This window comes from Falco cherrug, chromosome 7 (genome assembly GCF_023634085.1).
Source record: "Falco cherrug isolate bFalChe1 chromosome 7, bFalChe1.pri, whole genome shotgun sequence".
Taxonomy (NCBI): domain Eukaryota; kingdom Metazoa; phylum Chordata; class Aves; order Falconiformes; family Falconidae; genus Falco; species Falco cherrug.
In genome coordinates, this window is record NC_073703.1 from 42,827,757 (window position 1) to 42,841,884 (window position 14,128).

The window sequence follows — 14,128 nt, forward strand, 5'->3', positions numbered from 1 at the left end:
TTGCCCAGGAATAAACTTGCCAAGCCATAAGCTTTTCATCCTGCCTGTGTGCACGTCTTCTGGTTTAGCATATTTCATTGGAGCAGGGGAGGGGATAGGGAGGGACAAAAGCAAAGAAAGACGAACGGAAATTTTCTTTAGAGAATCATATGATCTGCTTCTTGCCCCATTGTAACTTTTCTGGGCAAAAATTCTTCCTGTACCCATTTAATCTTAATAATTTCATAAATGTGTTTAAAACATGACCGAGAATACATGGCCAGATTTTATGCTTTGGACATTTCACATTTCTGAAGGTGAGATACATTAATGCACAGACCTTCATTTATTGCTTTGCAAGGAATGTTCAGAGTGCAGTATAATTAACTTGTTTCTAATGCTGTGACTATAGCAGAATAGTAAGTTAAAGTTTTTACTCAGTAAAAACAGATACACAAACTGTAATGGATAAGCAACATGGGCTTGTGCAGTTAGTGCTCTTGTGTGTGTGTGCGCTTAACACACAGGGTGTGTGATAAGCGATAAGTATAAAACAGCTTCTGTTGTGTAAGTGAAGTAAAATTCTGTCCATGAGAGAAACTTTATTAAACAGACATTTACATGTAAGTGTACTGAGGCAAGGATATGAACATAGTATATATTGATGGATAGTGCTCGCCAATGTGTTTTGAATATGCTATAACATCCCTTGAAAGTAAATAATCTCTTTTGAACTGGGGACTACAGTGAATTGGCTAAGGAAATGGTATTATAACAGTGGAATTGGAATTGAACAATTGTTCTTCTGCATCTTGAGTCTCTTTGGTCCACCTCTTGACCTAGTCTCATATAAAGCAAAAGGAACTCCATTAAACTTACAAAATTCAGGAAAAAACAATAAGAAATACAATTTTACTTTGCATTAATGACTCACATATATTTAAACATAGTATCATCTCCCAGTAAAATACCAGGTAAAAATATTTCTTATGAAACAGAGAAACATATCAAATTTCTTTCTTCTGTTTTGCAATATCAGTTTATGAAAGTCACCTGGTCTATGAAAAGTCAGTTTTTGTAAAGAGGTTAACATTGCTACTTTTTCTCTCTAGGAGTTAAGGGAGGACAACATCATATTAATTGAAACAAAGGCTATGCTAGAAGAACAGCTAACAATAGCAAGAGCTCGTGGTGATAAACTGCATGAATTAGAGAAGGAAAATTTGCAGTTGAAGTCCAAACTTCATGATGTAGAGCTGGTATGCACTCTCTTTTTCGTTATGCTATTTTTTTAAAGTTCTATTTTTATGCTAGACCACTGATTGCAGTGACAGAAACCAGTGGAGAAAGACAAATAAATAAACATTGCATTTACAGAGGTCTTCAGTTTGAAATTTGTGTGCATGAATTCTTGAAATATTGTAATGTTAACAGTGTAAATACTGCCAGTACTGCTTTGTGTGAGACTGATGATTTAATTTTATGCAAGAAGGTGTATCTCAATTTTAAAATACAGGTTGCTCTTGTACATATAGATGAAAGAGATACGAAAATCTGTCCATTAAGTAGAAATCTCATGGAAGTAGGAAATGAAATCTACTGTAGTAAATGATCTTTCTTATTGCAAACAAAACCCCCAGTGACTTTAAGAATCTATTACTGCTGTAAAAGACACAAAATTCCAGAATCCTTTCTGTGTAAGTCTGAGACATGGCTTATTGCTTCATAGAAAAGGAAACGCAAGAAGTGGCAGATTGTCTGCAAACAAAAAGAATATTGGGTTTTATAATCCCACTTGAAATAATAAATACTCTTTAATCTTATGTATTTTACTTAACAATCCTTTTATCTCTTATTATATATTTTGAATTCTTGTAGATTTGCCTGTATAGGGTTTCCAACAGGGTCTGTTGGAAACAAAGATGTTGAGGATGCTGTGTGGAGTTAAGTTTAATGACTGATTCAGGGCATTATAAGGGTCATGTCATACTTTAGCTTTTCAAAAGTGGCTGGTGATTTTGAATTATGCTTTTTTGGGTGAATTGATCAATTTTTGGGTAATGCTTTCTGAAAATTTGGGGTCGTCTGAGGCATCAGTTCAGCTGCCACAAGTGCAAATGGCCAAAATAGTCAGAGGATTTAGATTCATTCTCCAGATCTGTTTTCTGGGTATTTTAGAACCCAGATTACGAGGCAGATGTTACTTGCTGATCCATACGATTGGATCCAAGTTTGATGTGATGAATTGAAGAAGCTTGGTAGAATTCAAGATTATATCTGCAGAGTCTCCAGTGTGTCAGTGCATGATACTACATGCTTTTGTAGAGCTTCGCTCTGGAGACAGCTTGAATCCAGCCTGCCTTACCAGTCCTGGCTTGTACTGGCCCTGTCATCACCCAGTATGTTCTCACTCCAGTCACCCTCCCTCGAAGTGTGTCATGGACCTGAGCTGACTGAACAGGGCCAGTTGGGTATCTCTGCACTGTGTTCTGTGGCACATATGGTAGCCCACAGCAAACGTTTAATGGTGTACATGTATTTCATTGTAAAATCACCCAATGTTTCAGGAGAGTCTTCTGTTTTCAATGTGTGTTGTGTGTGTAGCAGTTCAGCTGACCCAACAGTCTTACAGATAAGCTGAATATGCATTTTCATTGATGCATGTCTTGCACAGGACCGGGACACGGACAAGAAGAGAATTGAAGAGCTGCTGGAGGAGAACATGGTCTTGGAGATTGCACAGAAACAGAGCATGAACGAGTCTGCACACCTAGGCTGGGAGCTAGAACAATTGTCTAAAAGCACAGATCTTGCAGATAGTGAGTACCACCAGCTGGGGTAGCTGCTGTTGTTGTCTCTTTCAGAGTAGACAGAAATGTCACACTGGATATTTCTAACTGAATGGCTGGGAGGAGTCTGTGATCTTTAGTATTCTTTAGTACAATTAGTACAGACAATTAGCTGGTCTTTAAGTCCCAGGAAGTAGTAGTGTATTCTGAAGTCATTTATTTTTACTAGGTACTAAAAAATGTAGGCAGTTAAAATAACTGGCTGATTTTTGGGGGTGTTTTGAATGGTTGATTTGATTTCCATAACTATCACAAACATAACTAATGCTTCCTTCACTAGTCAGGTTTTAGCATTGGTTTCTGTGTCTAACATTCATTCTGTCTGTAATACCAGCTTAAATAACAACGCTAAATGGAATTGGGAAACACAAGCTATTTTGTGCAGGTCAATGTGCAGCCTCTATTGATTACTTACCTGATTCTGCCAAGACTTGCATGTTTGGCTTTGTGTACCAGGAACAGTTTAACTTGAAGACAAAGGAACAAATTAAGAGTAAGCAGATGTTCAGTTTTCAGTAAAGCTATCTAAAAGAAAAGCTTTGTTTTGTATAATAACTGAATGTGTGCCTGACACCAATTGTCAAATCTACTTGCTGTCTAGGATCTGAGTTCTCTTTACTAAGATTAATGGCTAATTAATTGTTACTTTTAATTAATCTTGCAAAGCAGGTTTACTTTAGCCTGAGAGGTGAACGGCACTCTATATCTCCTTATGTGTAATCAAGGATATTGCTGATTATATTAGTGAGTGGGGAAAAAACACAGTTCTCTCAAAACTTACTCCATCTCAAAATTTGGATGGAGAGTATTTCAGGAAAACTTAAAACTAATTTTCTGGCTTGTTTCAAATAGCAAGTTTAGTCCCCTTCCCGATTTGGTTTCACTAGTGATGTAGTAGACGGAAGGATGCTAGTTAAATTTTGTTCTCTTATTTATTCATTTCCGTTAAGCATAACTTTCAAAATTTGCTCAACGGAGTGGTTTAACAAAAAATGGAAAAAGGTGAGATTCCTTCGCTGCACTGATGCTTAGGGTTTCAGCACCTCCAGAACCTCTGATTAAGCAAAGAAAAAAGAATAAGAGGAACTGAGAATGAGAATGTCAGTAATCTTTCGTATTCAGTAGGGGATAAAAGAAAAACAGTGAAGGAAGCCTGAATTAAAAAAAACCCTAAGAACATGAAACTTAAAATTATTTCACAGAAGTGCTATCCTATTTTTATAACAATTCTGTTTAAGAAGTTCCATTTCAATGCATGTTGCTGTTCTGAATGCAGCTTGTTTGTACAAATAGAGTCAGTCTGCAAAGCTCCTTTGGAAAAGAAAAAAAATTCCTGGATTTCAAGTTGAGTCTGCAAGGGTGGCAGGTAGCAGATTATACCTGCTGGTTTAGAATATTTTATTCAAAATACTTTTTCCCATGCTTATTTTTTAAATTAATTTAGATGGGCTTTGCTTCAGGACAAAACTCAACTGGAGTGTTTAGTTAGCTTACTATTTGAGTCTTCATTTAACCAAAACTGTATGAGTGATGCTCTCCATAAGAGACAAATGAGATTTTCCCATTCTCAGAAACTTGCTGGTTCTAAAGTGCTCATTTGCTGTATGTAATAGTGCTGATTATTTAGGAGGAATAAATGATTTTCTGAGATGTAAAGACAATGTTAAAGTCAATTTCATATGAAATGTGGTTTTGCGGTGAAGGGTAGCAATTATTCCATGTGAAACAGAGGGTTGCTCTTATGATTATTAAGGTGCTGAGCAAAGAAATGAACAGAACAATGAACCTTTGGTGCTGGGAGTTAGGGCTGAGAGGTAGTGAAACTTTTGATCTACAAACATGTAGAGTAAAATGAAATATCTGTGGTAAATCTTGCATAAATTTTGTTAGTTCTGAGGTTTCAACTTCAGACACTTCTCTCAGATCAACATTCTGATGGATGTCCTGTGCCTGGGTACCTGGGTACCTGACAGCATATTCTCGATGAAGTAGCTGTGAAGATAAACTTTGGAACTCACTTTTGTAAGAATCTTTTTCCATGGCTAAATATGATTGAATACCTAATATTCACTAGCTTCTGAAAATGCACCATCTTGCTGGTTTTAACACACACTTCACAATTGTTCACTTTCTACCTCAATTTATTTCCTCTGATGGAAGCTTGAGAGGGTATCAAAGTGTATTTTGCTACTAAAATTAAACATGCTACTAACATGGCTAAAGCAACTTTAAGAAGAGTTAGCAAAGTAAGTACCTTCTGAATTTTTTATTTGTTCAGTTACTTCTTTATTTATTAAAAGTCTTAATTGTTATCTGTGAAAATGGGTTCTGTTTTTAACAGTGTTTACTTAGCAGTCAAGCTGAAATGGTGAGGATCTGACTGCAGTTACAAGTAAATCTTAAGGACCTGGGAAGGGAGATGTTTGTGAATTGGTTGGTGCCACCTTCTGATTCTCATATTTCAACAGCCAGAAAGTCCTTTGTGTTTGAGTTGAATGAGTGTGCTTCCAGTCGCATACTGAAGCTAGAGAAGGATAATCAGAGCTTGCAGAACACAATCCAAGAGCTGAGAGATGCCTCCGTGACCTCCAGAGAGAGCAGCCTAAAGTTTGTGGAACTGGAAAAGGAAAATCAACAGCTTAGCAAAAAGGTAATTTGCTCACAGGAACAAACAGTGCTCTTTGGTTTTTAAACACAGTGCACACAGGGCTGTAGGGCATTCCTGGACTATGGGGGATTGCAGGGAATTCCCACATCTTCTCCAGAAGATTGGGCGTGTTTTTGGGCCCATCTATATAATTGCATCCTGACATTCATGTATTCTATTGTCTTCTATTCCACTGCCTACTTAGGTGCATCATTGTAAGATCAACCGTTCCTGTTTCATAAAAGATAATCTTTCAGTGCTCATTTACCTGTGTCAGATTATACTGTTGATTATGTCCCTTTTTGTCATCTAGCAGTCACTACTAGATAAGGAACTACGGCCACACTGAAGTGTTCTGTTTGTTTAAAAGTTTTAATATTGTTTCCATGTAAAGCAAATAAACCACACAGGGTTTTTTTATTTTTTCAAAAATAAAGTCTTTTTTAAAAAAAGCTTTTAAATATTCCAGGACTAGGTCTCCATAGTCCTGGATCAACTCTTTTTGTTTGTTTTGTCCTTTTGGCTATTAGATGTTCTCTAGTGTCTCCCTCTCTGCAAAGATCTGGGTTCTTTTAATCTTTGTAACAAACATGCAGGTCATCACTTTATAAAAATAAATTTTAATATAGGTGTGTTACGCTTGTCGTTAACTGTAATTACATTTAGCTCAAATGCCAGCTCGGTGCTTGTCCTTGTGAAACACAGTGATCAGTTTGCCTCCAACCACTAGTTTTATTTTTGTCTGGCTAGTAACTTGCATCCTGAACTCTAATTAATTGAGCCAAGTGCTGATGGGGAAGGAGGGTGCTTGCTAGTCTGACTATAAAAAAAATTCCATGTCAGTTTTTTCCACATTCCTACCTTTGCTAAATTATCCAGAACATGAGGCTAATTTCTCTTTTCCCATTACTACTGTAACCTGTGTGTGTGCTAGACAATAATACAAAGATTTTACTCTTCTCTGGTCTGCCTATGGGATAACTGAATGCTTTAAAGGACAAGGGGAGAAAGAATTTGGATATGAAAAGTTGTCATGGATTATCAGATTGTAACTAGCAGAGTGCCAGTTTCTCTACCAAGGAGAACAGATATCCATCACTGGTTCATTCTGGCTTCTGGAGAGATTCTTTTGCCAGGCTGAGAGACCGGTTCTGGTTCTTGGTTTTTTTCTGTGAACAAGAAAAACTGTAAAAGTTCAGATCACTCTACCTCTCCTTCCACGCTCCTGTTTATGACCTGTTATGTATGAGTAATTCACTCCAGCTTTAATTTACATGCTTCAAATTTGAGATCAAGGCATATAAAGCACTCAGCAGATACCTGTGGTGTAGAGTAATTTAAATCATTTGAACAACTGGGGGCAAGCTCTGGCTTTGCCTCAGAAAAATTCCTGTGGGCACCTCTTGTTATGGTACTGTACTGGTGCCAACAGTTCTGATTCCAGAATTAGTCTGATGTTTTTGATGATGATGAGTGTGTTGACATGATGGGGTCACCTACATGGTCTGGTAGTTACATAAGGCAAAAAACTGGTGGGGAGTGCCTGTGTGGTGAAAAGGGGGCCTTGTACATATCAGACCAACGAGGAAAAAAATGGCGGTTAGAAATAATTGCTATTAAAAGCAATTGTAATGTTTGAACTCTTCACCAAAGGAACACAGAATATGATGGGAGCTGTTGACTGAATGCCACAGGCCAGTTAGTTGTTGATGGACTTCACCTATCATTCAGGGACATTTGGAGGAAAAAAAAAAGGAGTAGATAGTATTCTATAGTCTGTGAGGCATGCAGTTACCTCTGAATGTACAGAGACCTGATGTGTAAAATAATTTGATTTGAGATGTTTGAATTTGTTGTTTTGTATTGTTTTTTTTAAAAACTGTTTCTCTAACGTTGTTTTTTTTTCTCACACATGTATCCTTTTAATTAGAGGGTATGCATGCCCACAGGGGAGTGTGCTAGGGGAAAGGGAGATAATAGGGGAAGTCTGTCTGATTCATTAAAGAATGTTTACTACAGTAGGCAGAGGAGAGAGCAACGGTTCTTAAGGACTGTTAAAGACAAGCCTGTATAAAGTCACAGGACAAGAGATAAAAAGTGGTTTTCTCAGATGTTGTGTGCCTGTGGAGTTTTTTTGTAACTCCTGAGATACCCATAGTAAATTCTTGCCTCCCCAAAGTTGTTTAAGTGGGCTCAGATTTCATCCACTGTGTGAGACTTTCAAAAATCATTGTTTGAGTATGCTTGGCTATCTACTGATCTAGTGTTTGGAAGGATCACCTAGCCAGAACAAGATTATTCAGGTAGTAGAAGAAGAGATGATACGAAGGAAAAGTCATGTACGTCCTTTTTTCCTTTCTTGCAATCTTTTCAGAGGAGCTAATAATAGAAAACCCTCATTTCAGACACAGTCAAGTAGTAGCAGTCCAAGTACCTGTTTTCTCTGCGTTCCTGACTTCTTGGACTGAAACTAGCTGTACACAGTAGTTTCTTGCTTGCCTCCAGTTTTCTGGGAGGTGCTAATGAAGACCAGCTATTGCTGAGTTACTGAGTTTGTTCCAGCTTTCTCTGAACAGCTCCTCTGAGAGCAATGAACCTTAACGTGGTTAGGTTTCTAACTGTTAAATCCTTCTTATCTCCAATCTGGGCAGCCTCTGCTTGTTTAAACACTTCCCGTAATGAGGCACATGTTGACATAGGCAGAGCCCAGCCTCCAGCTATTTCCCACTTGTAAGAATTATTGTTAATATCTTTTGCATTGACATTTTCACTGTTGGCAAAGTTTGTAATACAACACAAGAAGATGAGCTGGTACTTGTGCAGAGCTGTAGGTGCTCACAGTACTTTGGAAGCATAAAAAAGAATCAATCCTGACTTGGGGAGCCTAGCTTTCTGAACCTCTTCCTTCTAAATACTGAAGAGCTACTGCTTTCCAGTGCTTACTACTTTGAGTACAACTTTCAAAAGGAGGGAGTAAGAAGACATTGTTCACTGTAGGACTGGGACCTTATTTGCAAGTCTTTCAAATCCAGTATTGTCACCTGCTGGGGAAAGCAGAGGGCTAGCAGAGCATAGAGAGGGAAGGTAAACTTGGAAACTCCAGTGCTTTTCCTCTGTTCCTGATCATTATTTTTTTTTTTTAAATTGTGTTGCTTCCTGAATTGTCTTAATAATTTCCTCCACATTCACTGGTAGATTAAGGCCATCAGTGATGGAGAGGCTAGGAGGAGGGAAGACCCTCAGAAGGGTGAGCACCAGAAACTTAATCAGTCACTGATGACAGGACCAAAACAGGGCATTCAGGCAGGCAGGTGAAGCATTTCTTACTTCTGTACCTTATACGCTCTGATCTTAACAGGCATGAAGGAGATTCTTGTCACTGTGAGAAAAACAAAACTTCCATTTCCTCTACTGAGACTGGCAAGCTGCAGAAGGGAATGATTACATCTTTCAGCCATAGTGCCCATCTTGTTCCTCGCTGGTCTTCAAAATAACTTAAAGTTACTAAATAGTCATTGTGTTAAGCTGTGGCTAATGTGTTTTGATGCATTCTGTCCACACAGATTGAGAAGCTGCAAAATCAAATTGAAAAAGAGAAGCAAAGTAATCAAGATCTGGAGACCTTGAGTGAGGAGCTGATAAAAGATAAAGAACAGCTACAAGTCGTCATGGAGACTCTAAAAGCTGACAAAGACAGACAGGTACAAACTTCACAAATGTTAATATGAAAGTGTATGCCCAGTAGTGGTAATTAAGTGATGCCATTTAGAACATCTAGTTCTCTCAGGGAAGGCAGGGCAATTAGAGAGCTATTAGGTGGAGGCTGAATTTCATAGAATCATTTAGGTTGGAAAAGACCTTTAAGATCACTGAGTCCAACCGTTAACCCAGGACTGCCAAGTCCACCACTAAACATGTCCTTAAGGGCCATATATATGAGTTTTTTAACCACCTCCAGGGATGGAGATTCCAGTACGTCCCTGGGCAGCCTGTTCCAATGCTTGAGCACCCTTTCAGTGAAGTTTTTCCTAATACCCAATCTAAACCTACTCTGGTGTAACTTGAGGCCGTTGCCTCTTGTCCTGTCGCTTGTTGTCTGGGAGAAGAGACTGAGACCCACCTGCCTACAGCCTCTTGTTGTAGAGAGCGATAAGATTCCCCCCTGAGTCTCCTTTTCTCCAGGCTAAACAGCCCCAGTTCCCTCAGCTGCTCCTCATGGGACTTGTGCTCCAGACCCTTCACCAGCCTCATTGCCCTTCCCTGGACACGCTCCAGCACCTCAGGGTCTGTCCTGCGGTGAGGGGCCAAACCTAGACACAGGATTTGAGATATGCAGCCTCACCAGTGCCATGTACAGGGGGACAATCACTGTCCTAGTCCTGCTGGCCACACTGTGTCTGATACAAGCCAGGATGCTGTTGGCCCTCTTGGCCGCCTGGGCACACTGCTGGCTTGTATTCAGCTGGCTGTTGACCAGCACCCCAGGCCCTTTCCCACCAGCAGCTCTCCAGCTGCTCTTCCCCCAGCCTGTAGCGCTGTGTGGGGCTGGTGTGACCCATGTGCAGGACCCGGCATGGAGCCCTGTGGAACCTCATGCAACTGGCCTCGTCCCATGGGTCCCGCCTGTCCAGATCCCTCTGCAGAGCCTTCCTGCCCTCCAGCAGATCAACACTCCCTACCAACTTGCTGTTGTCTGCAAACTCACTGAAGGTGCACTCAATTCCCTCACCCAGATCATTGATAAAGATACTAACCAGCACTGTCCCCAGTACTGAGGCCTGGGGAACACCGCTTGTGACTGGCCCCCAGCCAGGTGTAACTCCGCTCACCACCACTCCTTGGGCTTAGCCATCCAGCCAGTTTTTTACCCAGGGAAGAGTGCACCCATGCAAGCCGCGAGCAGCCAGTTTCTCCGGGGGAATGCTGTGGGAGATGGTGTCAGAGGCTTTCCTAAGGTCCAGGTAGACAATGTCCACAGCCTTTCCCCCATCCACTAAGCGGGTCACCTTGTCACAGAAGGGGATCAGGTTAGTCAAGCAGGACCTGCCTTTCATAACCCCATGCTGGCTGGGCCTGAACCCCGATTGTCCTGCACATGCCACGTGATGGCACTCAGGCTGATCTGCTCCATAACCTTCCCCGGCACCCAGGTCAGGCTGACAGGCCTGTAGTTTCTCCGGATCCTCATTCCTGCCCTTCTTGTAGATGGGCATCACATTGACTAACCTCTAGTCCAGTCAACTGGGAACTCCCCAGTTAGCCAGTAGTTTTTTTCAAATGTAAGTAAAATGCAAAAAAGTACAGCATATTTTGCTAGCTACTGCTCCTGTTACCATAGGGGGATCTTCAGGCTGTTGTAAGGACAACGCTTCCCTCTTCGCGGGGAAAAAAGGCCTGAATCTTACTAAATGGGACACCGGTTGGTTTTAGGATGTGCAAATAAAGCCCTATTTTTATTGCTGAAGATTGGTCTTCTGCCAGCTGTGTGTCCTCATTTGGTCTGGTTGGGGGTTTTTTAGCCACCCAACATTTTTGCTGTATTTTAAAAAGATGGTGAGAAAGCATTTATGTCTTTTGGGTTGATATTTTAAATGCACCTTAGCTTTTACTGCTGTGCTGCAGTTCATATGCAATGCCTTGAAACTATCCTATTAAAGCTTAGTGCAAGGTGTCATCTATATTAATCTGACTAGCGAGGGAAATATAGGCACAGATCGTTGAAGTCTGGTCTGTATATTTGCAGCCTCTATTAAAATTTACTCCTAAGTTCTGTGGGGTGAAGGTTAAATAAGAAGATACCTTGTTTGGGTAGTGCTTTTCATCTTGATGGATTCTTACCTAGACTTCTGCCTGGGAAACTGCACTTTACCACCAGACTCCTACATTTCGTTAGAACACATACAGACTTTGTAGTAGTACTGAATGAATGCTTCACAGGTAGGGCAGGAAGTAAACCCAGAAGTATTCTTAATTGTCAGGAAAGGGCAGGGTCTGTTTTTTCAAGTCTTAAGTTCCTTTTGATTTATGTGGATGTGTATAGGTAAGAATCAAATGCAAACTGCAGACTAAGTCACAGTTGCTTCAGCTGAAAGGTGACCAGTTGGGGTAAGTGTACTGTTCTTACAGGAAGTGTATTCTTAATGAGATCTATAATTGCTGTAAATTTTCAAATGTTTTGGGGTTTCTGACACCTTATCGGAGATAATCTGTGTCTTCGGATCCCAAAGATGAATGTAAACCTAGATAGAAACATAAGCTTTATTAGGAATGGTTCCTAACAAAGCACATTCTTCAAGGTGTTCTCTGAAGGTTTCCTGTCTACTTTCTCCCTGTCTTGAACTTTTTGGCTGGTAGCAGGAATATAACACTTTTTAATTTTTTACAGTGATGGGTTACCGGAGGTAACAATTTTTTTCATTAGTTTTGGTTTCTGGGTTTAGTCAGTGAAAACTGTTGAGAAATTTGTCTTGGATTAAATGGATGTGGTTTTGTTAACAGTTGTCTGCTTCAGGACTAATTTATACTGTGCTTTGTAAGGTAGATGAGTAACACTTGCTTGACTTTTTTTATTGTTTATGTAGATAAAGGACCTTAAACAAGAAAATGATCACCTTAATCAAGTGGTCTTATCCCTGAGACAAAGATCTCAAGTGAGCAGCGAGGCAAGAGTAAAAGATATTGAAAAAGAGAACAAGATCCTTCACGAAACAGTTACAGAGACTAGTAGCAAACTGAACAAGCTGGAATTTGAGAAGAAACAATTGCAAAAGGATTTTGACCAGGTTAAAGAAAAAGTGGAAAGAGTGGAAGAAATGGAAAAAGAGCTCCATCGGCTGGAGAGAGAGAATGAACAACTTACAAAGAAGGCAGCAGCGATGAAAATAGTGACAGAAAAAGTGGAAGTTCTTGAGCAGGAAAATGGGAATCTGGAAGTGGAAAATAGGAAGCTAAGAAAATCCCTGGACACATTGCAGAATATTTCTATCCGGCTTGGGGATCTGGAAAGGGACAACAAGCAATTGGATGAAGAAAATCTGGAGCTTAGGAGAGTGGTGGAGACCATGAGATTTACCAGTACAAAAATGGCACAAATAGAAGCAGAAAATAAAGATTTGGAGAGGGAGAAAGAGGACTTAAGAAAAAATGTGGAAATATTAAAAGCAATGAGCAAGAAATCGGAGAGGTTGGAGCTAAGTTATCAGAGTGTCAACTCTGAAAACCAGAGACTTCAGCAAATTGTGGAGAGCAGCAGCAAAAAGATCCAGGAGTTAGAAAAAGAAGTACAAGGAATGGAGAGTGAAAATCAGGTCCTCCAGAGAAACCTTGAGGAGCTAAAGATTTCTGCCAAACGGCTGGAGAGGTTAGAAAAGGAGAACAAAACCCTAGAACAAGAAATGTCTCAGCTTGAGAAAGACAAAAAAATGCTGGAGAAAGAAACGAAACGGCTTTGGCAGCAAGTGGAGCTGAAAGATGCTATTTTAGATGATAGTACAGTAAAGTTGGCAGTTGCTGAGAAAGAAAACAAGACACTAGAAAAGGAAATTGCTCGATTCAGAGATTCATCTAATAAGCTGAAAGAATTTGAAAAGGACAATAAAGATCTCCTAAAGCAAGTTACAATTGATAAAAGAACACTAGCTACATTGAGAGAGGTAAGGAAAAATAATACTAATGGTTTTTTATTTCAGCTCTTTGAAGTACAAAGGGAGACATCTGTCCCATGACTAGTTAATACATGAGCTAGGATATCTTCACAGCCTTAACAGCCATTGCTGGATAGTGTGGCCTTGGAAAGTGGAACATACCAAAAACTGCAGTGTACCACTTGGTGTCTGCAAACACGTCTCCAAATGACATCTTTTCTCATGCAGAATAGGGTTTTAACACAGCTCCCACATGGTAGCTGTAAACCAAAGACTCTGATAATTTTGTGGTCACAGAGTTAGATAAAGTATTTGCTAACATGAGAACTCCAGCAGAGAGACTGACTCTTAAGTGTAGAAATCGGAGCACCTGTTGAGGATACATCCCTGTCCTAAAACAGACATAGCCAAGACAAGAACCATCCCAGATGACCAACCTAACACTTTCAATAACAGCTGCATCAAGTTTTTGCTTTGCAGCTATCTACAGTGTTCTCCTCCAAAAGCTTCCCTGTGGAGTGAGAGCAGCTCTGATCTCTTCCAGCAGCCCTCTCCACTGCAGAATGCCCTAATTGCACTTTTCCTACTAGTGATCTTTTTAAGAATACACACCTAGCATTAGGATATTGGCAAACTAATGATGTGTGTGCCAGAACCTGACACTTTTACAAGTGGCCTATGAGTGGATTCAGGTTATTGCCATGTGCTCTCATTGCCTGCCCCAGCTGCTGTTGTCCTGCCAGAAACAGGATTCCTGTGAAAGAGCATTCAAAAGAAAATGGTCAATGCTGCAGTGAAATAAATAAGTTTAGCCAGACTAATGCAGTAAGCAATTACTTACTTGGAAGATTTACTTTTATTTTACGTTTGGAAGCATTAGTGTAATTTTGAGGAGGGTAACAAAAGTTCTATCACAAACATTTGAAAGTCCTGAGTTGTGTTTCTATCCAACTTTCCTTAAAAATAAGTAAATAATAGCATTTCTGAGAAGGCTCCTTTTTAATCTTTCC

At 40.0% G+C, this 14,128-nt stretch overlaps 1 protein-coding gene across 2 annotated transcripts in view; it reads left to right on the plus strand.

Annotated features, from left to right (window-relative positions):
* Nucleotides 1-14,128, plus strand: part of CCDC88C (coiled-coil domain containing 88C) — a 102,099-nt gene that overhangs the window by 61,618 nt on the left and 26,353 nt on the right. For both annotated transcript variants that reach the window (XM_055715820.1, XM_055715821.1), the window contains exons 11-15: nucleotides 1,092-1,238; nucleotides 2,654-2,798; nucleotides 5,297-5,478; nucleotides 9,039-9,176; nucleotides 12,057-13,127. In XM_055715820.1, the coding sequence (XP_055571795.1) occupies nucleotides 1,092-1,238; nucleotides 2,654-2,798; nucleotides 5,297-5,478; nucleotides 9,039-9,176; nucleotides 12,057-13,127 (1,683 nt within the window). The remainder of the gene's footprint in view (nucleotides 1-1,091; nucleotides 1,239-2,653; nucleotides 2,799-5,296; nucleotides 5,479-9,038; nucleotides 9,177-12,056; nucleotides 13,128-14,128) is intronic.